Genomic DNA, 27,655 nt, shown 5'->3' on the forward strand with positions numbered 1-27,655 from the left:
GGGAAAGACACTGCCCCCTACAGGAGGAGGACTGAAACAGGCCTCAGTAGTCTTATATCCTTGCGCCACTGAGCTGCTCTCATTCTGGTAAATCATCCTTTACTTTATTAGAAGAAAATCCTAACTCCTCCTCCTCTTTTTAACTGATACTTGTTTTACATTTATATATTTGAATTGTGTAAATAAAGTGTTGTTAAAAGTCAAGAAAGTCTTCTTATTTGCAGCATCTCTATAAATCTGAATGTTACAATTAATAAAAGCTTTTATAATGTGTGGATTCAGAACCAACCCGCTCCTGATCTTCTAATTCAGAGGCTTTTATCATTTATTTTGGTTTAACTGGTTTGAAGCCAGTTTTAACTGCATCCATCCGGTTTTAACTGCTCCTGTCCAGATGATATGGAAAAAGTTACACTGAGATGTTTGCAGCTGTGGAAATAATCCAGAAGAATCCCAGATCTAAACCAGTTTAATCCAGCAGAACGGGCTTCTCTGGTCATGCTGGTTTATTAAAGTAGATTAAGATCATAGCTGCTGGAATAAAGATCAATGTTAGCTGCCTTTGGTATAAAACGGACCGAACCAGAACCGCAGTTCTGCTACTGGGTCCGTCAGTCTGTAGGAACCAGGAGGAATTTAAACCAGTTTTATTTATTTATCAAACCAAGAGGTTAATGAGCTGCTTCAGCAGAACAAACAGAACCAGGACTGAGTGGATCAGCTGCTCAGAACCAGAACCTGTGCCCCAGTAACCAGAACCAGGTCCTCATCTCAGGAGCTGCTGCAGTTCTACAGGAAGAACCAGGACATGTTGCTGTGAGGAATGTCCAGCTTCTTTCCACCAGGGGGCACTGTTCACCTACAGAGCAGAACACAAGAGAACCCAGGGACCTGGACCTCTGAGGGACCTGGTTCTGACATTGCTCGTCAAACCGGACCTCTGTCCTATAGGGGAGATAACACTGCTCAGACCCGGTCCAGGGTGGAGGCGTCGAGTCCTGACCCGGTCCAGGGTGGAGGTGCTGAGCCTGGTTCCTCTGGACCACCCTTCCTACAGTGTTTGTAAAACTTTGATTCTGGCAGCCCGCCGCTCCCTGGGCGCCGCCGAAGGTTAAATGTAGAGTCGATTCTCTACTGGTGACAGTGGAATGAGAATAAAGTTCTATTCTAAGTCAAAGTGCTGGTTCTGGAACACGGTGAACCATCTCTGAACATGTGGACCTCCTGAGAGGTTCTGGAGAACCGGGGAACCAGTCGGCTGCAGCGTCGCAGAAAAAGCTTTTATTTCGTTTGCTGACTGAAGAAAACAGAAAAACGTTATAGAATCTCAACAATATGAATATATGATCTCTCAAAATTACAGCAAAATAAGGAGCTGGAACGCCGACTCCAGAACGGCGAGCCAAAAACTGGTCTGACAGAACCGAGCAGGTTCCTGTGCATAGAAACATCCAGCTCTTCCAACACGTACAAAACTCTGAATCTAGATGGGAGGAGTTAGAGAAGGTGCCAGCGTCCGTCAGAACCGGACCGCGGAAGAACCTGGAACCAGGCAAGTCCAGTCCAACAGAACAAGTGAGAACCGAACGATGCAGAACAGAATCAGACCAGAGGAAACTGGATCCGGTCTGGTTCACATCAGTTCAGAACAGATTTCTATGGGCATCGCACTTCTTTAATGGGTCCAAGTATTTTCAGACTGGAGTTAAACTGGTTTCAATCATCTATACTGGTTTTAAACCAGATTTGTCCATTTAGAAAGTGGTTTCAGGGTGTAAACTAGTTTCAGGTCTGTTTAGACTGCTTCCAAATGCCTATAGATCTGTTTTCACTGGATCATACAAGAGGAAACTGGTTTTAGATTTAATCCTGTTTAGACTGGCTGCATTCTACTGTTTCAGATGTTAAACTAGTTTAACTGGTTCAGATTGCGGTTGATTCAAATCCCTTTTGAATGCTGCAAACAGACAAAAACAGTTGGAAACAAAGTTTCAGGAACAGGAAGTGAAGTCAGAGCTGGTTCTGTCCCAAACTTTGGCCTAAAGAGAACAGAATCAGAAAGTGAAAGCAGGTGCAGCGAAGGGGTTTGGTGTGGGGTGGTGGAGGACAGCAGGTGGACTGTCCGCCATCTGGCGTCCTCAGAGGACATCACATGGCTATGAAGGGGGCGGGGCTTCATCTTTCTGTCCTGACCCGGTTCAGACAAACGGGCTGAAGTCCCGTTCCAAGTTCTCAGACTCGTCGTCATCAGAAAAGAAGTCATCCTCGTCGATGTCGTCTTCATCGTAGTCCTCGTGCCACTCTGGGACATACTCTTCATCATACTCATCATCCTCCGCCTCCTCGCCACCTTCCTCACAGCTGAAGGTGTTATGGTCTGAGTCTCCAGAGTCCGACCCGCGGTTGGACTTGGACCTGAGGGAAACCAGAGATTACAAACCCAGATGATTGACCTGCACAGGTCCCATCTGAATGGAGCTGGTATCAGCTGGAACCGCAGGGGAGAAGGTGAGCACACATGTTCAGCACTTACACTTTGTTGGCGTCCGTGTTGTTGGACAGGCTGGAGGCCTGGGTGGACTCGGGTTCCTGGCTGCCTTTGGACTGGTACCCGACCCTGAAGTCCTGGACCAGAAAGATCATTTGGAACAAGCTGGTTTTAAATGGTTTTAGGCTGACCTCAAAGATGTTTGTAAATCTAACTGGTTTCTAGTTGAACATGGATCTCATGGATCCAAGATGGCGTCCTGAGAGCAGACATGGGCAATGTGGAGTCAACAAGTCATCTCCATGTCATGTATTTAATCTACCCAGCCAACTAACCAGGTGAGTCCAATCTGCACAGGTTAATTCACGGTGAAGATTGGACTCACCTGCTTCAGTGGCTGGGTAGAACAAATACACTATATTGCCAAAAGTATTTGCTCACCTGCCTTGACTCACATATGAGCTTAAGTGACATTCCGTTCCTAATCCATAGGGTTCAATATGACGTCGGTCCACCCTTTGCAGCTAGAACAGCTTCAACTCTTCTGGGAAGGCTGTCCACAAGGTTTAGGAGTGTGTTTATGGGAATTTTTGACCATTCTTCCAGAAGCGCATTTGTGAGGTCGCACACTGATGTTGGACGAGAAGGCCTGGCTCTCAGTCTCCGCTCTAATTCATCCCAAAGGTGTTCTATCGGGTTGAGGTCAGGACTCTGTGCAGGCCAGTCAAGTTCATCCACACCAGACTCTGTCATCCATGTCTTTATGGACCTTGCTTTGTGCACTGGTGCACAGTCATGTTGGAAGAGGAAGGGGCCAGCTCCAAACTGTTCCCACAAAGTTGGGAGCATGGAATTGTCCAAAATGTCTTGGTATGCTGAAGCATTCAGAGTTCCTTTCACTGGAACTAAGGGGCCAAGCCCAGCTCCTGAAAAACAACCCCACACCATAATCCCCCCTCCACCAAACTTTACACTTGGCACAATGCAGTCAGACAAGTACCGTTCTCCTGGCAACCGCCAAACCCAGACCCGTCCATCAGATTGCAAGATGGAGAAGCGCGATTCGTCACTCCAGAGAACGCGTCTCCACTGCTCTAGAGTCCAGTGGCGGCGTGCTTTACACCACCGCATCCGACGCTTTGCATTGCACTTGGTGATGTATGGCTTGGATGCAGCTGCTCGACCATGGAAACCCATTCCATGAAGCTCTCTGCGCACTGTTCTTGAGCTAATCTGAAGGCCACATGAAGTTTGGAGGTCTGTAGTGATTGACTGCAGAAAGTTGGCGACCTCTTCGCACTATGCGCTTCAGCATCCGCTGACCCCGCTCCGTCAGTTTACGTGGCCTACCACTTCGTGGCTGAGTTGCTGTCGTTCCCAAACACTTCCATTTTCTTATAATACAGCTGACAGTTGACTGTGGAATATTTAGGAGCGAGGAAATTTCACGACTGGATTTGTTGCACAGGTGGCATCCTATCACAGTTCCACGCTGGAATTCACTGAGCTCCTGAGAGCGACCCATTCTTTCACAAATGTTTGTAAAAACAGTCTGCATGCCTAGGTGCTTGAATTTATACACCTGTGGCCATGGAAGTGATTGGAACACCTGATTCCAATAATTTGGATGGGTGAGCAAATACTTTTGGCAATATAGTGTACATGACATGGAGATGACTTGTTGACTCCACATTGCCCATGTCTGCCTGAGAGGCAGCCAGATTTTCTCCAAAGAGCTGGACCTTTGATCCTGTTACCCGGTTACCTGTAGCCCAGCAACCAGACTAAACCATCAATGACAGATGTTCTCACATCTGTGGGTTAAGAGATGGTCGATCAACGGGCAGCGAGAAAAACCAGGATACACTGGTTCCCTTCTGCTTAAAACCCGTCTCACTCCGCGACCCCAAAGCCCGTCTCACTCCGCCACCCCAAAGCCCGTCTCACTCCGCCACCCCAAAGCCCGTCTCACTCCGCGACCCCAGAGCCCGTCTCACTCCGCGACCCCAGAGCCCGTCTCACTCCGCGACCCCAGAGCCCGTCTCACTCCGCGACCCCAGAGCCCGTCTCACTCCGCGACCCCAGAGCCCGTCTCACTCCGCGACCCCAAAGCCCGTCTCACTCCGCGACCCCAAAGCCTGTCTCACTCCGCGACCCCAAAGCCCGTCTCATTCCGCGACCCCAAAGCCTGTCTCACTCCGCGACCCCAAAGCCCGTCTCACTCCGCGACCGAAGAGGTCTCACCTGTTAAGTCACTGGTTAGTTAAGGAGATAAATAAATAATTTTAATACCATAATTTCATTATTTATGGAAACCTGAATAAATATCTGGTTGGGCATGTGGAAATGAGCTGATGGTGCAGATTGTTCTCCTGGGACGGATCGCACTATCGAGACGGAATGGGTATGGACAGGAATAAAAGGACCGTTCTGATTAATCTGGGAAAACCAAAGCAAAAATAAAACCCTTTATAGAATAGAGACGCCATCAGACTGGATCACAGCCTCTCCATCATGGATCCTAATGGTCCACTGATCTAGACTGCCTGAATATGTTCCGCCTGGAATCAGGTTCTGCTCTCAGGGTACCTGGGTAGAGTGCTGCAGGATGGCCAGCAGGCGCTCCTGGATGCGGCGGATCAGTTCCAGGCCCGTGTTGAGATGTTCTGGTTTCAGCAGCCGCACGCAGGAGGCCAGGTCAGTGCACTGCAGCAGAGTCTCCTCTAAACACAGGGACCAGCACACACAGTCAGACCGGTCCGGACCGGGGCGGCTCTGGTTTTAGAGGGGCAGAGTCTCACCCAGCAGGATCTGCAGGGCGTTGGTGTGAAGGTCCAGAGCCTCCGTCTGCTGCTCCATCACGTCCATCTTCTCCGTTTCCTGGTTATAGTAGCTGTAGACACAGGAGTAGGCCAGCACCTGCAGTCAATGAGCAGGGCACAGTTAGCGCGCCGCTCAGACGAGGAGCAGGGCACAGTTAGCGCGCCGCTCAGACGAGGAGCAGGGCACAGTTAGCGTGCCGCTCAGACGAGGAGCAGGGCACAGTTAGCGCGCCTCTCAGAGCGGGAGCAGGGAAAAGTTAGCGCACAGTTAGCGCGCCGTTTAGAGCAGGGCACAGTTAGCTCGCCGCTCAGAGCGGGAGCAGAACAAGCGTTGGAGCTCCTTGTTCTGATCGACCATCCTACCTTCCTCGCCTGAGCCAGGACTTTGCAGGCGTCGATGACGAAGGTGAGCGACTTCATCTGCAGAGCTTCGTTGATGGACGACACTTTGTTCTCCAGGCCGACGGCAAAATCCTGCAGCAGAGAACCGGACTGAACTGGCTGGAACCAGCAGGAGTCAGAATAAAGACAGTGGCGGTCCGTACCTTGGCCTGGTGGTGGAAGGTGCACCTATCGTTGTAGTCCTGGAACTTCTTCTCCTGCCGAGCAGCTTTGCTCACCTGCAGGGAGAACAGAGGGACGGCTGTTTGCTGCTCTCTGATTGGACGCTGATCAGGTGGCGCTGTGTGAACCAACCATGGCGGAGCAGTTGTAGTAATCTTTGTGAGTGGGCTTCCATGGTTTCAGGCAGCGCCAGCAGAAGCCGTGGTTACATTTGGCACAGGTCATACTGGAGGCAGAGGAGAAGAACCAACCATCATCATCATCATCACCACCACCACCACCCCCCCCCACCCTCCACCTACTGCAGGCAGCCCTCGTTCTTCTCGATCTGGGCCTGGCAGCTGGGGCAGCGCTTGGAGATGAGCTTGGCCAGGTGTTTGCTCTGGGCCTCCACGCTCATACCTTCGTAGAAGCCGCCGTCGTCCATCCACTGAGACATGTGGCTGCAGCTGGCCGGGTAGTGAGCCTGGCGACACAGAACATCTGCTGACCTGCAGCACCAGCACAGAACCTGGCAGGACCCTAAAGGTCCACACCAGGACCCGGTCTAACGGGTCTGACCTCAGAACTGAGGAGGACTAAGCAGGTTCCAGATCAGCAGAGTTTCTGAATGCTCTGCTGCCGACCGGAACCCTGGGACAGGATGGTGACCTCTGACCTCTGGGAAGTTGCAGCTGAAGCAGGAGGACCAGCAGCACTTGGAGCAGGTCCCCATGCTGCCCATGTTCTCCTTGCAGAGGATCTGGTCGCAGCCCAGAGGGTTGGTGCACCAGGTCAGGTTGGAGCAGCTCTCCACGTAGCCTCTGAGCAAGGCACTCTCATACTGGGGGGCAGGAGAGCAGAGGGTTAGACGCCTGAAAGGCGGCGCAGGGAGCCGTGCTTGGTGGCTGGCGTTACCTTGGCGACGGTGTCCTTGTCGGTCAGGATGCTGAGGAAGAAGTGGGAGGTGGGCTGAGCCTGGCAGTCTGTGATTGGACAGTTGCAGCTCATCACCAGGTTCTGCTCGATCCGGGCCGTCAGGTACTCCTGCCAACACGACTGCACAACAAACACACACCGTCAGTCACCCCGTCGCACAACCCCACAGCCGCGGTTCTGAGCGCTTCTGACCCGGCAGCAGTAGTGCATGCAGCTGAGAGTCAGGACGGGCTCCGCGCCGCCGCTTCCGGAGCCCAGACACACGGGGCAGGTGGAGGCGGGGCCGGGCGGAGGCTGGGGGTTCCTGCAGGTCAGCCCGGCAGCCAGGATGATGGCGTCTGGGTCGTCGGTGTAGCGCTGAACCAGCAGGTCTACGTTCCACTTACAGTGGATCAGGAGGTGCTCGGCCCGGTCCAAGTCCAGACTGAGGGTGGCCGCGACCTGGGGGGGACAGGACGTCCATTAAAGGTCCACATCAGAGAATAACGGTTCAACAAAACAGAGGTGAGATCCAGACCCGGCCTGTCCCAGATCCAGACCCGGCCTGTCCCCAGACCCGGCCTGTCCCCAGACCCGGCCTGTCCCAGATCCAGATCCGGCCTGTCCCCAGACCCGGCCTGTCCCAGATCCAGATCCGGCCTGTCCCAGATCCAGATCCGGCCTGTCCCCAGACCCGGCCTGTCCCCAGACCCGGCCTGTCCCCAGACCCGGCCTGTCCCAGATCCAGATCCGGCCTGTCCCAGATCCAGATCCGGCCTGTCCCAGATCCAGATCCGGCCTGTCCCAGATCCAGATCCGGCCTGTTCCAGATCCAGACCCGGCCTGTTCCAGATCCAGACCCGGCCTGTTTCAGATCCAGACCCTATGTGAGATCAATCTAGTATAGAAATAAGATGTGGGGTTTCCTTCATTTCCCTCCATGGCAGCTCCTTGGCTTTGTTTCACACTGAATCCTGATGTTTGGCTCTGAATTCATCCATTAAAGTCTGGATGTTTTAGGACGGGTTCTACAGAACAATCCAGAAAACAATGATCTGGTTCTGGTTCAGCAGATCCAGGTGATCCGGTCCAGGACGGTCAACTGGACCCACATTCATCCACAGGAGCTTCCTACCTGCTGCACTGTCCTCTGCATCAGCTGCCGGACCTCCTCCTGGTTCATGGTCCGACCCATGGAGAGCAGAACCGAGTCCAGAACAGAGTCCAGAACCCCGTCCTCCAAACCCTGTGGTGCTGGTACCAAACTGGGAACAAATGGCAGAGATGGAAAAATGGTTACTGATGAGAAAATGAGAGTCAAACAGACGCCGTCCCCGACAGACGGCGTCCTTGACAGACGCCGTCCCCGACAGAAGCCGTCCCCGACAGACGGCGTCCCCGACAGACGCCGTCCCCGTCAGACGCCGTCGTCCCCGTCAGACGCCGTCCTTGACAGACGCAGTCACCTTCAGGGCTCGTCTCAGAATGGTCTCCAACCATTGGTGAGACCAACCTCTAAAGGGATGCTGGGAGTCTCTCCATGGACAGATCTTCTGTTAACCTCATAATAAGAGGCTGAAGGAGGTTTTCTGGAGTCCAGTGGACCGGAACCGGTTCAGTTCTGGCCCAGAGACCAGAGCCGGTGCTGCTGAGGAGTTTCCTGAGGCTAGCAGCATCGTAGCTAACAGAGGCTAGCATCCAGAGTGGAAGGTGGCGCTGTGGGCGGTCCCTGCTCCAGGATAAACTACCCCCCCCCCCAACTTCCTATGACAAACAAATTCAAACCATGAAAATGATTTTTGTAACTTTATTTGATAAATTGACAGATATTTGAATTCATACAGTATTTTTGGTCGGATCATTTTCATCCTTTAAACTAGAAACCTCTGAAAGTGGAGAAACTAAAGATCTCAGAGGTTCTCAGCGCCTCCTGCAGCCGATGGCTGCTGAGGCGGCATGTCGCCACCTGCAGGGCGTCTGAACCTCTGTTACAGACCCAGGTCGGTAACCTGGTGAAAAGGGGCGGAGCCACAGGAGCGATAGACCGAATGAACCAGCAGGCTTTGGTCAACATCAGACTTTATTCAGCATGAACTCCTTCTGGCCCAGACAGTCTGGAGGAGAAGCTAAACCCTGACGCTGACAGTGCGTGCATGAGGTCAGAAGTCGCGGTCACACCTGATGTCAGCCATGCTGTCTGTGGTGGCGGCGTCCTTCGTGGAGTCGGAGCGAACGAAGGAGAACTGGGCGTGGCCTTTCCTGGGCGTGGACGGGTCCTCGGGGACAAACTCCACGATGTGAGGGTTGTCCTCGTTGCGTCGGACGCAGCCTTTGTTGATGACATGCATGATGCAGGACAGCACGTCGCCGGTGCTGCAGGCGAATCGGCCGGCGCCCGCGGGCCGAGACGCCTCCTGCTTCTGACACGAGTCCAGGACCTGAGGAGGACAGGAGGTGAAGGCGGCGCTGCAGGAAGAACTGCGGGTCAGAATCAGAGCCGTGCTCACCTTAAAGACCAGGTTATCGATGTGCATCTCCTTCTCCTGCTTCATGATGTTAACGATCAGACAGTAGATGAAGTTCCTCTTCCTCTCCAACGTCCCCGCAGCGTCTTCGTCCACATTCAGGTACGTCTGCCTGGGCAGCAGCTGCGTCACCGTGTCGCCCTGCACACTGCGGGTCAGCACCTCCTGGTTCAGCCGGAGCACACCTGAGGACGGGAGGGGGTTAGAGAGGGGACAGACATGATGGGGGGACGAAGAGGAGAAAAGCTGACCTGCGGCGGGCTCGTCCGCAGGGCTGCAGGTCAGCGGTCCTCCCTCGCTGATGAGCGGCTGCAGGGCGTGCAGCAGGACGGCAGTGGACAGTCCGCTCTCCTGCAGCAGATCTTGGACTCTGACATCCTGCAGAGACACAGCAATGGAACGGATCAGAACCGCCTCGAACCCAGAACCCTGCAGGGAGCTGGACCCACAGCAGCGCCGCTCTCACCTCCAGACTGTTGAACTGCAGCAGGATGAACATCTGCAGCGTGGAGACGTGCAGCGTCCAGCTGCCCATCTGCAGCTCGGCGTGACCGAGCCAGGTCCACTGCAGCCGCCGAGGCTTCGAGTGACTCAGGCTGTACATGGACTGACCTGCAGGGTCACACAAGTCCGGTTTAACTTATCCCTTACTAAACCAGAGTTAAATAAACCCCAGTTAATCTGAACCTGATTTAATCTGAAATAAACCAAGAGTTAATCTGAAACAAACCTGAGTTAATCTGAAATAAACCCAGAGTTAATCTGAAATAAACCCAGAGTTAATCTGAAATAAACCCAGAGTTAATCTGAAATAAACCCAGAGTTAATCTGAAACAAACCCGAGTTAATCTGAAATAAACCCAGAGTTAATCTGAAATAAACCCAGAGTTAATCTGAAACAAACCCGAGTTAATCTGAAATAAACCCAGAGTTAATCTGAAACAAACCAAGAGTTAATCTGAAACAAACCAAGAGTTAATCTGAAACAAACCCGAGTTAATCTGAAATAAACCCAGAGTTAATCTGAAACAAACCAAGAGTTAATCTGAAACAAACCAAGAGTTAATCTGAAACAAACCCGAGTTAATCTGAAACTGATTTAATCAGAAATAAACCCGAGTTAAAATGAAACAAACCAAGAGTTAATCTGAAACAAACCCAGATGTAATCTAAACCTGAGTTAATCTAAACTGTGATTAATCATAAAAAAACCCAAGTTAATCTGAAACAAACCCTAGTTACTCTGAAATAAATCCAGAGTTGATCTGAAATAAACCAAGAGGTAATCTAAACCTGAGTTAAACTGACATAAACCCGAGTTAATCTGAAACAAACCCGAGTTAATCTGAAACAAACCCAAGTTAATCTGAAATAAACCCAGAGTTGAGTGTAATTAACCTGAATTAATCATCTGATCTTAATCTGGATCAATCAGAATAAACCCGGTTCAGACCGTCCTAATTCTACGGAACTGGAACCCACTGTGGGTGTAGAACTGGGTAAAGTGGTTCAGGTAGGAGCAAAGGTCGGCTGGAAAATGCTTGGCTGGTTCTTCCAGGAAGCAGAGCGAGGATACGGCCCAGCATCGTGGCGACAGAACCAGGACTTGGACCTCAGCCTCCTCCTCTGACTCCATCCAGTCTTCCTGAATCTACAGTGAAGGATAAAAGAGGTCAAAGGTCAGAGTGTTGGCCATGTGGTTTAGAGCTGGATTAAATCTCTGTTCTGCCAGGAGTTCTAGTCCAGTCATTCCGATCCGGCCAGCACTGATTGGTTGGAAGCTAACCGGGTTAACCCCCCTACCTGGTCCTCTTCCTGCAGCTGGCGGTCCAGCTGCTGGAGGCGGTAAAGATGGAACTCCTGCTGCAGCTCAGCCGACTCGCTCAGGTTCTTCAGCATCTGCTGAGGGAAGCGACTCGGGAAGCAGCTGCCGATCTGAGCGATGACGGCGCTCTCCAGCCATACGTTGCCCTGGGCCAGCAGCCGGTCCCCCAGGTAGTACCTGTACAGGTAGAGGGGCGGAGACTCGTCAAAACTCTGCCGCGCTCCGGATCCTGGGCGACCAAAAGGTCAGCGCTGCAGAACTGGGCCGGTTCCTACCTGTAGAAGTGTTCGAAGGTGTTGGCGAGCTCCAGGCCCGACAGGAAGAGCATCGGCTCCAGAAACTGCTGCAGCCGCTCCAGAGTGGCCACTCCACCAGGGGGCGCCCTACTGGCCTGGATCATCTGATCGATATACTGAGCAAAGCGCTCGCTGACCTGCAGAACAGAACATCATCATCCTCAGAACACGTAGCATCTCTCTGCTGTCAGTCCGAGTTAAACCCGACATCCAGCTGATCCAGCAGGACCAGACCCACTAGGACCTGGAACCAGCGCTCAACTTCTGGAGCAGCAGAAGGTTAAGGAGACCCAACATAAACCTGGGATTAAAACCCACATAACTCTGGGTTTTCTGGGAAACCCAAACACACTGAACCCACTTAGGTCTGGTTTAAATAAACCGGGTTTCAACCCAATTTAAATTAACCTGGATTAAATCTGATTCACTTCTAGTTTAAATAAACTAGAGCCGAGTCAGAATAAGCTGTGATCAAACCAAGCAGGCCTTAGGGATGAAGTGCAGGTAGAGCCTAACCATAAACCACAGGCGGCCCGGTGTGGTTCAGACTCACATGCATGGCCTTCAGGATGGAGAGCTGCAGCAGCGCGGCGGAGAAGCCGTGCCGCAGAGCGAGGATGAAGGCGGTCTGCTGCCCAAACAGCTCCTCCATGGCGCTCTTCAGCCGCAGGTACAGAGTCCGATAGCGCTCCACAAAGTCCGGCAGACTGCAGCTGGACTCCAGGAACCTTTTCACCTGAAGGAACGATGCGATTCTCATCACACGGTTTCATATCTGAGACCCGCAGAAGGTGGCTGAGCGGTGCTGGGATTTACCTGCTGCTGCACCACCCCCTGCCAACAGAGGGCGATGCCTGCGATGCTGCTGCTGCTCCTCACTTTGGGCTTGACCGAGGAAGATGAGGAAGAGGAAGAGGCGGTGGGGCCATCTTTGTTTTTGCCCTCCTTCCCATCTAAAAGACATCAGAGACGTGATGTTTGCTGCAGCAGGCAGAGTTAACCAGAACCAGGCTGCAGCCACAGACAGAACACAGAACCCGCTCCGCTTCCCTCCGACTCAGAACCGGGTCTGCCTCAGATCTGGATCCGAGTCAGAACCGGGTCAGAGTCAGAACCACCAGGGGAGGAGCTCAGAAACAAACATGAGCTGAACAAGCTGGGTGGATGGGCGGGTTCAGGCGCCCCCTGCTGATGGGTTCTGGTTTTAGAGTGCAGCGCCCTCTGGTGCTGCCTAGAAGAAGTGACTCGGTGAGCCCTTCAGGTCATGAACAGATTGACCAGCTGGGGGAGCCCTGCCAGCATCCTGTCCTGGTGAGGACCAATGAAATGAGAGCAGAACAACAGACAGAACGGGCTTCAGATCCGAGTTCATACTCACTCTTCAGCTCTTTGCTCCTGTTCAGACCTTCTGCAAACAAAACAAACTCCTTTAGTCTCTGAGATCAGAGGCAAAGTCCTCCTACTGTCCTGCCTGTGGACCAGTCCGTCCGCTAGACACGCTGGACCAGTCCGTCCTCTCTGGAACTGGGCCAGTCCGCTGGACGAGCTGGGCCAGTCCGTCCACTGGACAGGTCCAGTCCGCTGGACGAGCTGGACCAGTCCCTCCTCTCTGGAACTGGTCCAGTCCGCTGGACGAGCGGGACCAGTCTGCTGGACGAGCTGGACCAGTCTGTCCCCTTGGGGAGCTGGACCTGAACTGCTACAGCGATAGCGTCACACTCACTGGACTTTACAGGTGGTTTGAGCTCCTCGTCATCAGGCGCGCTGGTGTCCACGTGGACCAGGAGGTGGGTGAGACGCCTCACTCTGGAGTTAAAGATGGCCGCCCGGCCCTTACAGCGGCGGGCCGACTCTGCGTTGTCCAGGTACTCGCTGAGCAGCCAGGAGAGCGGGCTGCATACGGAGGATTCTGAAGAGAACAGAGCAGACACGGTTCAGTTGACCAGGCTTCAACCCGTCTGGGTCAGAACCTCAGAGTTCTGATCAGGGTGTAAGGAAGCGTGTCGGGGTCACCTGACTGGGTGATGCTGAGGACGATGGGGCTAATCAAGGCCTCCCAGCAGGTCCGGCCCAGGGCCTCGGCTGCCTCGGCGTCCGGCAGGAACCGGTCTGCAAACATCTGCTCGTGCCTCAGCGCACTCTTCAGCCTGAAAATGCAAACACACCCTGGTTCCGGTTCTGTGGCTGCAGGGTGACCCGTTAATCTGGACAGAGGAAATCGTACTTGTTGAAGAGCTGCAGCAGCTGAGCCTTGTCTTCCACCACCTCCTGACACCAGGTGTGGGCCTTGGTGCTGTAGAACAGGTAAGTACGCCGGCACAGCTGCTCCTTAAACACGGGCCAGAAGGTGGGCTTTGGACCCAGCACCTCGAAGCCGTGGACCCGAGTGTCGATGCCGCCCTGAAACAGAGAAGGAACACGTCCAGATCTGAAGAGAATGACCTGCAGCAGAAGCTGAAGGAGCCGCCCCCCACCTGCTGGCATCGTTTGATTCGGATCTGGATGATGGACCAGAAACGGGTCATGTTCTCCAAAAGAACCACGCGGCTGGCGGAGGCCGGGACGTTGACCTGCAGAGATGAAGGCGGAGCACTGATCAGACAAACATCTCCACCTCAAGCTGCCCAGCAGAACCATCCTCACCGTGTTGAGCTCTGTGCTGATGTAGGCCGGGTCATCCCCACCCAGAACCACTATCCGGGCCGGCATGTAGCTAGAATCCTCACTAGCCACCAGGATAGCAAGTTGTCTGAAGATGGAATTTAGAAGGTATCACCAAAAAGAAAAACAGACTCTAACACCACCAGATGGCCACGCCCACCTAACGGCTGCAATGTCTGACCAAAGAGAAGGCTTTGTTAACTGCTAGGCTAGGCTCGGCAGCGCTAGGCTAGAGTCGGTGGTGCTAGGCTATGCTCATTTGCGCTAGGCTAGGCTTAGTGGCGCAAGGCTAGAGTCGGTGGTGCTAGGCTATGCTCATTTGCGATAGGCTAGGCTTAGTGGCGCAAGGCTAGAGTCAGTGGCGGTAGGCTAGAGTCGGTGGTGCTAGGCTATGCTCATTTGCGCTAGGCTAGGCTTAGCCGCGCAAGGCTAGAGTCAGCGGCGCTAGGCTAGAGTCAGCGGCGCTAGGCGAGAGTACGTGGTACTAGGCTATGCTCCTCTGCGCTAGGCTAAGCTTAGCGGTGCTAGGCTAGAGTCAGTGGCGCGAGGCTAGAGTCAGCGGCGCTAGGCTATGCTCATTTGCGCTAGGCTAAGCTTAGCGGTGCTAGGCTAGAGTCAGTGGCGCGAGGCTAGAGTCAGCGGCGCTAGGCTATGCTCATTTGCGCTAGGCTAGGCTTAGCGGTGCTAGGCTAGAGTCAGTGGTGCTAGGCTATGCTTCTTTGCGCTAGGCTAGGCTTAGCGGCGCTAGGCTAGAGTCAGTGGCGCCAGGCTAGAGTCAGCGGCGCTAGGCTAGGCACGTGTGCGCTAGGCTAACTTCAACGTGGTCCGTTTTGGCTTAGGTTTTGCCCATCATAAGGTCCATTTTGGATAACCTGTCCCTAGCAAAGGCTTCCTTGGGAACGTCCCTGATTCTACCTGCTCACTGTGAGGTTGAAGGTTACTCATAGCCACACCCACCCAGTGACCGCACCCACCTGATGACCACGCCTTTGTGCATGTAGATGTTGATGAAGTGGGATCCAGTGCAGCCATTAGACTCCCAGTAAGTCTTGGGGTTCTTGTCGGTCAGCTTGTTGGCTCTGTGGTGATTGGACGACACCTCCACCTTCTCCCAGCATTTATCCTCCTTTAGCTCCACACTGGAGCCTGAACACAGCGCCAGTGAACCCAGTCAAGCCAGTTCCGCATCCCGCCCTGACTGAAGAGAGACCATGACCTGCACTGACCTTGGCAGAGGTTCCTCAGGAAGACGTCAAAGAAGGGAATGTTGATTGGCTGGTGGCTGCGGCGATGTTCCTCAATCTGTCCCAGCACCATCTGACAGTAAACAGGAAGCAGAGGAAATGGAGACCATCACACTTCTGGTGGATCTACAGGGGCTGAGAACATCCAGCAGCTGCTGGGAAGAACCCTGAGGTCCCCCTGGACAGCAGGTCTCTGGAAACCGAATCCTTCCCTTGAAGAGCGGATGTTGCGTACCTGGATGCATCCTGCCAGTACGCTGGTGGTCATCTTCTTGTAGAGGCTGGCGTACTTCTCACAGTCGCCGATGAGGTCTCTGAGCTCAGTGACCAGCAGCAGGTTGGTGCTGTGTTTGTCCAAAGCCTTCACCAGAGCCTCTTTGGTCCCCAGGCGGCACATGACCACAGCATAGTCTTTGTTAAGAGAGGCCAGACGGTACAGAAAGCGGATGAACAGCTGCACCACCTGTGGAGGCATCACAGCACATTCAGCAAGAGGCTGCAGGTCATGGAGCAGCTGTCAGGCGATGCGGCTAACCTCTCTGTCATTGATGAACGCCGTCATGGTGGACAGGCACGGCTCAATGCTCTCGTGCCATGGCAGCATGTCCTCCTGGTAGTTGTCCAGGAACTTGTTGAGGATCCTGCAGGAACAACCAGCTGGTCAAACAAGCTCCCACAGCAGAGAAAAACGCAATGAGAGCCGCCTACTGCAGAATGGAGAGCTGGACGGCCCGGTCAGCTCTATGCTGCTCCATCAGACGGACCAGGTCCTGGTAGGTGTCCCGACTGTGCGTCACCTACATCAGCAGAGGAAAGGAGCATCAGCTCTGCATTTCTGGACGGTCCACTCACGTCCAGTTCACAGGAACCCACCTGTCTGCGCTCCTCCTCCAGCTGAGTGGTGTCGTCACAGAGCAGCTGCTCCAGAGTCTGGATCACCTCTTTGGTCACCGTTAGCTCCTTAAGACTCACCACCAGCATCTGCAGCTCCGTTCCCTTAAAGTCCAGCTGTTCCTGACACTCTGAAGGCACAAAGGACCCCAGTTCACTATCTATAGAGCAAATCACTGACTCGCACAATCCATGCAGGCACACAGGTGGATCACTGGTGGTAGCCACTGCTACCAGTGACCTTCAGTAAGAGCTGGACATAAAGAACGAAGCAGAATGATTGAAAAGGGGTCCCTATGTCCTCCAGCAGTCTAAGCCTATAGCAGCATAACTATAGAGATAGCTCAGGATAACCTGAGCCACTCTAACTAGAAGCTTTATCAAAAAGGAAAGTTTTAAGCCTAGCCTTAAAAGTAGTCTGCCTCACGGACTAAAACTGGTAGTTGGTTCCACAGGAGAGGAGCCTGATAACTGAACCTATTGCGCCTCCTGAGAACTACGCGTCATCATTAGCCTAAGACTGGGAACCCAGCTTTGGCACTAGCGTACCTTTGCTATGGGGAGAGGACCTTGGCTATAGGGGGCGGACCTTGGCTATGGGGAGCGGACCTTGGCTATAGGGGGCGGACCTTGGCTATGGGGGGCGGACCTTGGCTATGGGGAGCGGACCTTGGCTATGGGGAGCGGACCTTGGCTATGGGGAGCGGACCTTGGCTGTGGGGAGCGGACCTTGACTGTGGGGAGCGGACCTTGGCTATGGGTAGCGGACCTTGGCTATGGGGCGTACCTTGGCTATGGGGAGCGGACCTTGGCTATGGGGAGCGGACCTTGGCTGTGGGGCGTACCTTGGCTGTGGGGCGTACCTTGGCTGTGGGGCGTACCTTGGCTGTGGGGCGTACCTTTGCTCTCCAGCTTGTGCACCATGGAGATGTGGTTGAGGGCGATGATGGCCAGCATGGTCTCCGCTCTGGACAGCGTCAGACACTTCTTGAGCACGGCACTGACGCCACAGTCCACCAGCTGCTCTGCCAGGCTCTTGTGGTTGGCGATGAGCATGATGATAACGAGCAGCCCGTTCCGCACCGACAGCATGCAGCTGCACAGAAAAGCAGCCGTCAGCGGGCGGAGCTGGGGGGTAGTTCAGAGGGGTGAGTTGACAGACTTACCCTTGGGTCTTCAGCATGACGTCGATGGCAGAAGGGATGGCGCTCAGCAGGCCTCTGGAGCCTTCTGGTGTGGCAGAGCCAATGCTGGCGAAGATCTCCAACATCATCTGGGTTCCTGACTCTGGGAGCGGGGGGCTGCTGCCGACGCTGCGCAGGTCGTGTTTACTGGCGCCAGTAATGACCTTCAGAGTCTGAGACAGAGGGTCAGGGTCGGGTCAGGGTGGAGGGACAGACACATCAGAGCGAGTGCAGAGTCTTACCGCCAGCGCCAGCTGGAGGACATGCGCCACGGTGGAGAACTCCTGCATGCAGGAGAGCACGGCTTTCACTCCTCCCTCAGTGGCAAAGCTGACCCTCCACTCGTACCTCAGCATGAGCAGGTGGGTCAGTCTGAGGGTGCTCACCACCACGTCTCTGGAGGAGGATCCCAGCAGCTCCACCAAAAGCTTCAGCACCTTGTCTCTGTCAGAAACGAGGAGCGTCAGTCCGTTCCGTCAACTAGAACCGTTCGCATCAGTCTACCAGCAGACAGACTACAGCAGACCTCCTTTCAGGGAGGGGGTTCCTACCGTACGGTCTGGGCATAGTCGCTCCTCATGGAGTTCTTCTCCTGAGAGCTCCTGTCCTCCAACAGCCGGGTGAGGAAGAGGACGGCGGCTAGATGCTGGGCGGGGTCTGAAGCCCCTCCCTTCTTCAGGATGTCCACCACCTCCCCCAGCTTCTCCAGTACGCTCTTCTTCCCCTGCACTCGGGGATTGTTGAAAACTGCAAAAGGACAGACAGATGGAGAAGGACTGATTGATGAAGGACCTTGGTCTTCATGACGGAGATGTCCCCACCTTTCATCTTGTCCTCCAGGTCGTCGGGGTATTTGCTGTCGTCTTCCTCTGGCAGCTCGCTCTCTGTCTCTGAGCTGCCTAACTCTTGAGGAACGTCCTTCTTGGCCTTCTTGGAGACGGAGCCCTTTGCCGAGGAAGAGGAGGCAAAGCTCTGCGTTCCTCCTCCCGGAGTAGGTGGAGTCAGGGAGCTCTCTGCTGCAGAGCAAAGCCCAGTCACACGCTGCTGTGGACGGAACAGCAAAGAGGTGGCGGACGTGTCCTCACCCAGCAGCTCTTCGTCCTCCAGGCTTCCTCCTCCTCTCCTCAGGTAGTGCTTGGAGAAGGTGTGGGAGCAGAGGAGGTCGCTCAGACACGACGACGGCAGGTTCTGCTTCAGGTAGTGCAGCAGCTTCTTGGCTACGTCTCCGCGGATGGACAGGTCGATGAGCGACGAGTCGTCTGGCTCCACCTCCTGGACAGAGGACAGACTGCCGTGAGAGTTGGAGTCTTTGACCTGCAGAGGGTCGATCCGGCTCCGGTTCTCACCTGCTCATCTAGGCTCTGCAGCAGGAGGCCGTTCACCTCCTGCTGCTGTTTGGGCTCCAGCTTCTTGATGAAGAACAGCACCTCCCACCATTCAGCTCTGCTCAGGGCCGCCGGCTCGCTCTGCGGCTCGTCTGTCAGGTACGGCAGCGAGTAGAGACCGCCGGGAGGCTTGGAGAAGAAGGTCTGGCTAACTGAAGAACAGAACAGACAGCGTCACCATGAGGAGAGGAAGAGGAGGAGCTGAGGAGGAGTTAGGCATACCTGCTGTGAGTTTGAGGGTCTCGGCCAAAGAGGAGGCCTTCTCCTGTGAGTCCTTCTCAGTCCTGCTGCTCCCGCTGTCCAGGATCTCCACCATGTGCCAGTGGACCCAGTAGGTTCTGGACAGGGAGTTCCAGTACACCTGGACACAGGAGAGGAGCCTGTAAAGAGCTGGGTTCTGGATGTGGAACCAGAAGGACTCGGACAAGGGAACTCGCTCCTCACCTGGACAGGCGGCGACCCGTCGTTACTGTAGCGGAACTCCCCTTCGTCCCCGGCGCTCACTTCTTCATAGTCCTCCAGCATGCGCACCGTCATGCCGCTCTTCAAGTTGTCCTGGACGTACTCTACGTAGGCGGAGCGGCTGGTGAAGTCCGACCGCGCCTTGAAGCCGTTTCCTGGTTTCTTCTTCGTTGGTGTGGATGCGGGCGCAGTGATCGGGGACCCGGCAGAGAGGGAGACGGATGGGGCGCAGAACCGGGGCTGGAAGATTGACCTGAGGACCGGATGACACGCCTCCTCGCCCTGCTCCTCTCCACAGGGACCGCCCCCTCCTGGGAGGTGAGCGGCGTCCTCCGGCAGCTTCCGGTTGCGGTCCCAGCCCATCACTCGGACCAGCTCCGAGATCAGGTTGGCCATGGCCATGGTAAAGTCGAACTCTCTGTGGAGGCGCAGCAGCTCGGGTTGGTGGGTGGGGCCAGATGAGGAGGGGGCGGGGCTTCCGTCCGGTCTATCAGAGGAAGTCTCCGCCCCCGCAGTGTTCAGTCTATCCATCAGAGACGTGACACACAGGTAGCGCTTCACCAGAGAGAACAGCAACTTCCCTGGGATCTGAAGAGACCAGAAGCAGGTGGGTCAGCGGTAACAGGTCAGAGGCTGCCGGGTCAGAGGTAACAGGTCAGAGATAACAGGTTAGAGAGGGTCGGCTCAGAGGCTACCGGGTCAGAGGTAACAGGTCAGAGATAACAGGTTAGAGAGGGTCGGCTCAGAGGCTACCTGGTCAGAGGTATCAGTTCAGAGATAACAGGTCAGAGATAACAGGTCAGAGGTAACAGGTTAGAGAGGGTAGGTTTAGAGGCTACCGGGTCAGAGGTAACAGGTCAGAAGCTGCCAGGTCAGCGGTAACAGGTCATTGATAACAGGTTAGAGAGGGTCGGCTCAGAGGCTACCGGGTCAGAGGGTAACAGGTCAGAGGCTGCCAGGTCAGAGAAGGTAGGGTCAGCGGTAACAGGTCAAAGGGTGCCAGGTCAGAGGCTGCCGGGTCAGAGGTGATGGGTCAGAGGTAACAGGTCGGAGGTAAGAGGTCGGAGAAGGTAGGGACAGAGGTAACAGGTCAGAGAGGGTCGGCTCAGAGGCTACCGGGTCAGAGGTAATCAGTCAGAGGTAACAGGTTAGAGAGGGTCAGCTCAGAGGCTACCGGCTCAGAGGCTACTGGGTCAGAGCTAACGGGTCAGAGGCTACCGGGTCAGAGCTAACGGGTCAGAGGCTACCGGGTCAGAGGTAACGGGTCAGAGGCTGCCAGGTCAGAGAAGGTAAGGTCAGCGGTAACAGGTCAGAGGCTGCCGGGTCAGAGAAGGTAGGGTCAGCAGTAAAAGGGTCAGAGGTGACGGGTCAGAGGTAACAGGTTAGAGAGGGTTGGCTCAGAGGCTACCGGGTAAGAGGTAACAGGTCAGAGGTAATAGGTCAGAGGCTGCCGGGTCAGAGAAGGTAGGGTCAATGGTAACAGGTCAGAGGTGACAGGCAGTCGGCCTACGCACTAGGTGATGACACCATTGACCATGGGAAGTTATTGGAGCTGATCTTCCTCTTAGGAAAATACCATAATGTCTGCCTCAAAGAGCACATTGACCAATGTATTGAAAAAAGTAAACAGCAACATCAATCCAGTGGGACAAGAGGTCGAGGGTCTCTGATCACACTAAAACCACTGTCAATACAGTCATTGATACAATTGGCCACCTAATTCAAGATTGCATTTCAACAGATGTAGAGAAAGCTGGAATGTTCTCTAGTCAGCTGGACACAACACAAGACATCGCCTCTCAGGATCAGTGTTCAATCTTTTTAAGATACGTCACTGACACTGTACACGAAAGGCTTACTGCCCTAGTGAGGTGTGAGGCGTCCACAGGACAGTACTTTGTGAAGTTGGTGTCCGATGTCTTGGACGATCTGAGGCTGAACAAAGACGTGTGTAGAGGAAATTCCACAGACGGGGCATCAAATATGCAAGGCACAATCAAAGGATTTCCAGCACTGATGACATCTCAGTCACCAACTGATGTCCATGTATGGACGTAGTGTCTGCTCTCTGACACTACGCAAACGATCATTGAAAGTGGATCATTGTTCAGTCTGTTGAACCAAACTGCGGTCTTCATCAAGGACTCCTATCAAAGGGTCAATGTGTGGGAGAAGCCATAGACGCCTCTTCAATCGGGGAGACAAGATGGTGGTCAAAACATAATGTTCTAAAAAAAAGTGTTTGGAGTTTTTTGGGAAACCACAAAATTGTTTGTTTGCAGATGCAGTCCTGACTCTGGTATCCATAGGAAACAAACAACACCTCTGTCTAAATACCTCCAGACAGAAGGCATGGATATCCTTTCAGCCCATCGTATGGTGATCACAACACAAGAGGCCTTTGTGCACTTTTGTGCAACGGACAAATGAGAACATTGAAAAAAGAGCGGAGGAAACGGACATTGAAATTGAAAGTGCAATGCCTCAGAAACGAGAAAGGAAAAAAAAAACAGGAGACAGAAGAGCAGGAGAAATGGCTCAAGATGAGCCTCTAACTGATGCTGAGAAAACATTTGGAGTCAATGTCCACAACAGAATTCTGGACACTGCTCCTCAGGCTATTCATAGAAGGTTTATGGCACTGTTTTCGCTGATTTAGCATGGCTGGATGAACACTACTCTGCCCAACGATGCTCTGGAAGTTTTGAGATGTCTGATGAAATTCAGGACCAGTGAAACAGCGGACAATCTCTAATCTGAGCTGAAATGTTTAGCAGGACAATGACAGCATGACTAGAACAGTAGAAGATGGAGCTGAAGGACAAGAAGAGGAAACGGATATAGTGGCTAAAACCTGTGCCCATTGTGCTGCTACCAGATGCTACAGCGGCTTAACATCTTCTCAGCAGCTGATCATCTCCTTGGGCTTGCTTCTAAGTTCTTGCTGACCCTTTCCCTTACCCAAGTGGCCTGTGAAACAATCTTCTCTACGCCAAGTTCATCGAGTTCAAACTGTCTGTAAGCAAGCTGGAGGCATTTATGTTGATGGCCACTGAAAAAGACATCCTCATGGTTCTGGACACAGTGAGATACGGTGGCTGAGACGGGTGGGTTGCTGACAAAGCTGCTCTTAGTAAATTAGTAAGGTGAGAGGAACTTCTTAAATTTATTATGAATGATAATAATACTATTCTGTGCAACATTTGTCTAATCTTCCTCTCTGACAGGATTTCTACACGTTTCAAATGGTTCATCATTTTTTCCACATTGAGTGCTCAGTAGTCTAATGTTACCCAACAGTATCTGATGAGCAACTTTCAATAACTCCTTATGATGATATAACCTGATAATATGTGTGATTGACTCTGACCTTTCCCTCACCCTCCCTCCCCCTCTCCCTCCCTCTCTCATCTAAGAATTGTTGCTGTGGGGGAGTTTACGTTTTACAGTGTTAATAAATTAGGATTTGGGAAGTATTTTAAGTGTCCACTTTCCATGAACCTGACCTCAAGCTGTTTCACAGTTGGTATAAACATTCAGTACACCAAAAATAATGTGGGGGGCCAGTCTAGTCCAAAATGCCAGGGCCCATTTTTGTCCCAGTCCACTCCTGGTCATAGGTGACTGGTCAGAAGCTGCTGAGTCAGAGGCTGCCGAGTCAGAGGAAACGGGTCAGAGGTAACGGGTCAGAGGTAACGGGTCAGAGGCTGCCAGGTCAGAGGTAACGGGTCAGAGGTAACGGGTAAGAGGTAACTGGTCAGAGGTAACGGGTCAGAAGTAACTGGTCAGAGGTAACGGGTCAGAGGCTGCCAGGTCAGAGGTAATGGGTCAGAGGTAACGGGTCAGAGGTAACTGGTCAGAGGTAACGGGTCAGAAGTAACTGGTCAGAGGTAACGGGTCAGAGGCTGCCAGGTCAGAGGTAACGGGTCAGAGGTAACTGGTCAGAGGTATCGGGTCAGAGGTAACGGGTCAGAGGTTGCCAGGTCAGAGGTAGCGGGTCAGAGGTAAAGGGTAAGAGGTAATGGGTCAGAGGTAACGGGTCAGAGGTAACTGGTCAGAAGCTGCCGAGTCAGAGAAAACGGGTCAGAGGAGCCGGGTCAGAGGGGACGGGTCAGAGGGGACGGGTCAGAGGTAACGGGTCAGAGGTGCCGGGTCAGAGGTAACGGGTCAGAGGCTGCCGGGTCAGAGGTGACGGGTCAGAGGCTGCCGGGTCAGAGGTAACGGGTCAGAGGCTGCCAGGTCAGAGGTAACGGGTCAGAGGCTGCCGGGTCAGAGGTGACGGGCCAGAGGCTGCCGGGTCAGAGGTAACAGGTCAGAGGCTGCCAGGTCAGAGGTAACAGGTCAGAGGTAACAGGTCAGAGGCAACAGGTCAGAGGTAACAGGTCAGAGGCTGCCGGGTCAGAGGTAACAGGTCAGAGGTAACAGGTCAGAGGCTGCCGGGTCAGAGGTAACAGGTCAGAGGCTGCCGGGTCAGAGGTAACAGGTCAGAGGCTGCCAGGTCAGAGGTAACAGGTCAGAGGCTGCCAGGTCAGAGGTGCTGGGTCAGAGGTAACAGGTCAGAGGCTGCTGGGTCAGAGGTAACAGGTCAGAGGCTGCCGGGTCAGAGGTAACAGGTCAGAGGCTGCCGGGTCAGAGGTAACAGGTCAGAGGCTGCCAGGTCAGAGATAAAGGGTCAGAGGCTGCCGGGTCAGAGGTAACAGGTCAGAGGCTGCCGGGTCAGAGGTAACAGGTCAGAGGCTGCCAGGTCAGAGATAAAGGGTCAGAGGCTGCCGGGTCAGAGGTAACAGGTCAGAGGCTGCCAGGTCAGAGATAATGGGTCAGAGGCTGCCGGGTCAGAGGTGACGTCTCAGAGGTAACGGGTCTGAGGTGACGGGTCAAAGGCTGCCGGGTCAGAGGTAACAGGTCAGAGATAATGGGTCAGAGGCTACTGGGTCAGCGGTGACGGGTCAGAGTTAACAGCTTAGAAGTAACAGGTCAGAGGCTGCCAGGTCAGAGGTAACGGATCAGAGGTAATGGACCAAAGGCTGTCGCGAGGTCGCTGTAACCTGTAGACTTCTACACCTGGGTCCTAATGGTACCACCCTAGTCTCTGAGCAGGTCCTTTCAGCTCTTACCTGGGGCAGGTGGATGCCGTCGAAGGAGATGCCGTGCTCCTCAGAGGAGGTGGTCTCAGCGAACAGCTCCAGCAGAGTGAAGCGGTTGTCAAAGTCCATGTGCTGCTCGATCCCGTCCTGCTGGCTGAGCGACAGCAGAACGTACGCCCGGCTGCCTGCAGAGACACACAGCATCAGCAGCGCCTCTGGCTCCAGCTGCAGGAACCCTTTCCAGAGACCTGGAGACCCCCAGACAACAGAACCAGGCCTTCTAGGGTCCACCCAGTCTGCAGGTTCTGGTTCCCAAAGAACAGGAAGTGCTGACAGAGCATGACGAGCCGTTTGTGGGTCATGACTCAGCAGATCTGACTTCTCCATCCAGCAGCCTGAGATGGACCAAAACCAGCCCCGCCGCCCAGCTAAACCAGATCAGACCGGAACCAGACGCCTGACTCAGACTGGTACCAGACACTCCGCCCAGGTTCCTGGGATCCAGGCAGTTCTGGCCAACAGAACCCAGACAGGGATCCGTTTCTGGATCAGAACCAGTTTATTTCTATGCTCCAAATCACATCTCAGGTTCCTGTATAGATCCAGATCAACCAGATGGTCGACTCATTGACTCTTCAGCAATCCCTCACACTAAGCATGCTTGTAGCGACAGTGGAGAGGAAAAACTCCCTTTGAACAGGAAGAAACCTCCAGCAGAACCAGGCTCAGTGTGAGCGGCCATCTGCTGAGGCCCACTGGGGTTCAAGGAGACAGAAGCAGACATAGAAAAAGAAACATAGAAGCTCTGATCTATGTTAGATCAGAGCTTCTCCAGTTTTTAGTCTAACTGGAGAAGGTCCAGTTAGTACCAGTAGTAACTGAGCCCAGAGCTACAGGAGAGAAACAGGACTAAATACTGGAAACCATCTTGGTTCTGGTCCAGTTCAATCCTGTTCCTAAACGGGTTTATCGCGTTCTGGTCCTCCAGCGGGTCAAAAACGGCGGCGGAGCCTCACCTGCATCGTGCGAGGCCAGCGCTCGCAGCATCTTGCCGGCGCTTCGGCGGGTCTGCGTCTCCTTGTTGCAGAGCAGCTCCATGAGCAGGTTGAGGGCGCCGGTCTCCTTGAAGACGCCGACCAGCGAGCCGATGCTGGCGTAGGCGCTCAGGACGTGGATGGTGTGCATGATGTTCATGGAGAAGTCCCTCTTCTTGGCCATCTGCTTCCGGGCGCGGCACACCAGGTTCTTCACGTCCTGCTTCATGTCAGACAGCTCCACCTCATCAAAGGTGCCGTCGGCCGGGAACTCGGCGCCGCCCTGCGCCGCCCGGTCCGGCGCCTGCTCCTGCGGGGGGCGCTGTGGGTCGGCCTTCCTCTTGCCCAGCAGCGTGGGGCAGTTGGCGTACACGTCCTCCATCGTCATCCACATCAGGATGTTCTCAGGTTTGGCTTCTCCAGACGTGGACCCGCCGGTGCCGCCCACACTGGAACCCCCGCCGCCGGCGCCGCTCGCCTCGCTGGACCCGCCCCCAGAGCCGGTCCCGTCGTCGATGGAGACGAGGCACCAGCGGATCAGGCACTCCATCTGACCGTCGTGGGTTCGGCGCTGGCGGATCAGTTCCTCTGGGTACGCCTGCAGCTTGGGGTCCAGCTGGACCAGCAGGTTCCCGTTGCGGCGCTCTCCCACCATGGTTGCTATGGAAACCAGAACAAGGCCAGAGTCAATTCAACGAGCGAATAAAGACGAACGCCTGATAAAAGCAGGAAGTAAAGTAGTTCAGTCAGTTCAACAGTTGAACTCCAACAGTTAAAGCAGCTCTAAACTAACTAAACTAGTTAACTGACCAACTAAACTAACCAACCAACCCTCCAACTTACAAACTAAACTAACTAACCAACTTACAAACTAAACTAACTAACCAACTAAACTAACTGTGAGTCCAGAGACTCAGGCTTTCAGCTCTTTTCAAGTCTGCTGGGAGTTTGTTCCAGATCCGTGGAGCATAGATGCTGCTTCTCCATGTCTGGTTCTAGTTCTGGGTGGAACCAGAGTGGTCTAGAAGGTAGATCCACTGACACCAGATCAGTTATGGATTGAGAAGCTGATCTATTCACTGATTTTCTAGACTAACAGAAGGATTTTATGGTGGAAGGACTTCAGCTGCCTGAACCTGGTGTCTGCTGACACGTAGCGGTCTCAGTCCTCCCAGTAAGACTAAACCGGTCCTGCTGCGGTACCAGAACCAGAACCGGTCCTGCTCCTCCAGACCCAATCAGAGCTCTACCCTTCCTCAGGAGTTTATCCTGGTTCTGAAGACCCATCAGGTGGGTCCAGACTGGAAGCTGCTCCTTTATGGAACTGACCAATCAGGAAGGAGCTTCAGCTGACTGTTAACTGGTTCCAGCCCCACAGGCGGTCCGGTCCTTCAGAACCGCTGACCCAATGCTCTGTGTTGCCACAGAACCCGTCCAGCTGGGACCTACAACAAGTTCTGATCCAAACCGATTCTGACCGGATGCACCTCTGGGTTCAGGTATTCTCCTGTGACGTCAGGGTTAGTAGTGCTTGCGTCAGAACTTCAGTTGGGTCACAGCAGATGGTGGAAGTCCAGGATGTTCTGGAGAACCGGTCCAGATGCGGTTGGACCCGCTGGAAGAGCCGGACACGGTTCCGATAAACGGTTTAGGCCGAACCTGAGCAGCGGTTCGGGCCCGGTGGTTCCGGTTTACCTGCTGAGTCCCGCAGCTGCAGCCGCGCGCGCTCTTTCCGCTTCCGCTTTAATGCGCTGCTTTCCAGCCTGGTTCCGAAGGTTCTGTTGCTTCTGTCCCGGTTCTGCCGCAGCTCCGATCCGTTTGATGCGCACTGTCACTCCAGGGAGCGCGCTTCCGCCTCCGCGCGTCACTTCCGGCTGGCTGGCAGCGAACAGCGCCCCCTGTGTCCGGAGGACCGGTTCGGTCCAGTTCAGCCTTATAGATTCAAACATAACTTTAGTCCCCATAATGTTCCTTTGTGGAATAACAGAGTTATTTATATTCTGTGTTTATGGAAAACTGGATGGAGAAGGGACTATGGCAATACATGTGCAGATTTAATTCATAAGTATAATCTAATCTGTACAAAAAATGATGAAAATAATACCAAATGTATTTGTCCAGCTCATAAAAAACAATTATGATACAAAACAAGTGATTAAATTACAGAATATTGTAATAAATGGTTTAGATTTACTAGACAAAAAAATTAATAATAAGTTTCTAAGACAACATTTAGTAAAACAGACAAACCCTGGACTGGTTAGAAGGACATTTATTGATAACTATAAAAAGA

At 53.7% G+C, this 27,655-nt stretch overlaps 1 protein-coding gene across 5 annotated transcripts; it reads right to left on the minus strand.

Moving 5' to 3' along the window:
• Positions 1-1,261: 1,261 nt before the first annotated feature.
• Positions 1,262-27,244, minus strand: LOC119791941 (cullin-9). Of its 5 annotated transcripts, none has more exons than XM_038298335.1 (45): positions 27,058-27,243; positions 25,345-26,022; positions 24,359-24,513; positions 19,227-19,832; positions 19,005-19,143; positions 18,744-18,934; positions 18,483-18,669; positions 18,219-18,410; positions 17,949-18,144; positions 17,640-17,841; positions 17,380-17,570; positions 17,113-17,309; positions 16,196-16,344; positions 16,031-16,119; positions 15,858-15,963; positions 15,558-15,785; positions 15,305-15,395; positions 15,053-15,224; positions 14,061-14,166; positions 13,892-13,987; positions 13,642-13,817; positions 13,431-13,564; positions 13,141-13,326; positions 12,796-12,825; positions 12,234-12,370; positions 11,971-12,153; positions 11,397-11,554; positions 11,100-11,298; positions 10,779-10,947; positions 9,763-9,908; positions 9,548-9,674; positions 9,279-9,481; positions 8,950-9,209; positions 7,907-8,036; positions 6,985-7,233; positions 6,772-6,912; positions 6,533-6,697; positions 6,177-6,340; positions 6,007-6,100; positions 5,856-5,930; positions 5,674-5,784; positions 5,290-5,407; positions 5,078-5,211; positions 2,534-2,625; positions 1,262-2,415 (listed from the first exon to the last, which is right to left on the minus strand). In XM_038298335.1, the coding sequence occupies exons 2-45, from the start codon at positions 26,015-26,017 to the stop codon at positions 2,199-2,201; spliced, it is 7,764 nt and encodes a 2,587-aa protein (XP_038154263.1). In that variant the 5' UTR covers positions 26,018-26,022; positions 27,058-27,243; the 3' UTR covers positions 1,262-2,198. The 5 variants fall into 5 exon arrangements, with proteins under 5 accessions (XP_038154263.1, XP_038154264.1, XP_038154262.1 ...); XM_038298336.1 differs by having other exon boundaries at positions 12,796-12,822; positions 18,219-18,413; XM_038298334.1 differs by having other exon boundaries at positions 18,219-18,413.
• Positions 27,245-27,655: the final 411 nt, after the last annotated feature.

The sequence above is a fragment of the Cyprinodon tularosa genome, unplaced genomic scaffold (genome assembly GCF_016077235.1).
Source record: "Cyprinodon tularosa strain WSP-4 unplaced genomic scaffold, ASM1607723v1 ctg406, whole genome shotgun sequence".
NCBI lineage: Eukaryota > Metazoa > Chordata > Actinopteri > Cyprinodontiformes > Cyprinodontidae > Cyprinodon > Cyprinodon tularosa.

What these genes read in the sequence shown, in the direction of transcription:
- LOC119791941 (XM_038298333.1), bottom strand. Translation starts at nt 26,017, where the DNA reads ATGGTGGGAGAGCGCCGCAACGGGAACCTGCTGGTCCAGCTGGACCCC. An exon ending in CAAACCACCTGTAAAGTCCA is followed by an intron (nt 12,826 to 13,140) that starts GTGAGTGTGACG and finishes TTTTGTTTGCAG; the next exon opens with AAGGTCTGAACAGGAGCAAA. An exon ending in AACACGGACGCCAACAAAGT is followed by an intron (nt 2,416 to 2,533) that starts GTAAGTGCTGAA and finishes GGTTTCCCTCAG; the next exon opens with GTCCAAGTCCAACCGCGGGT.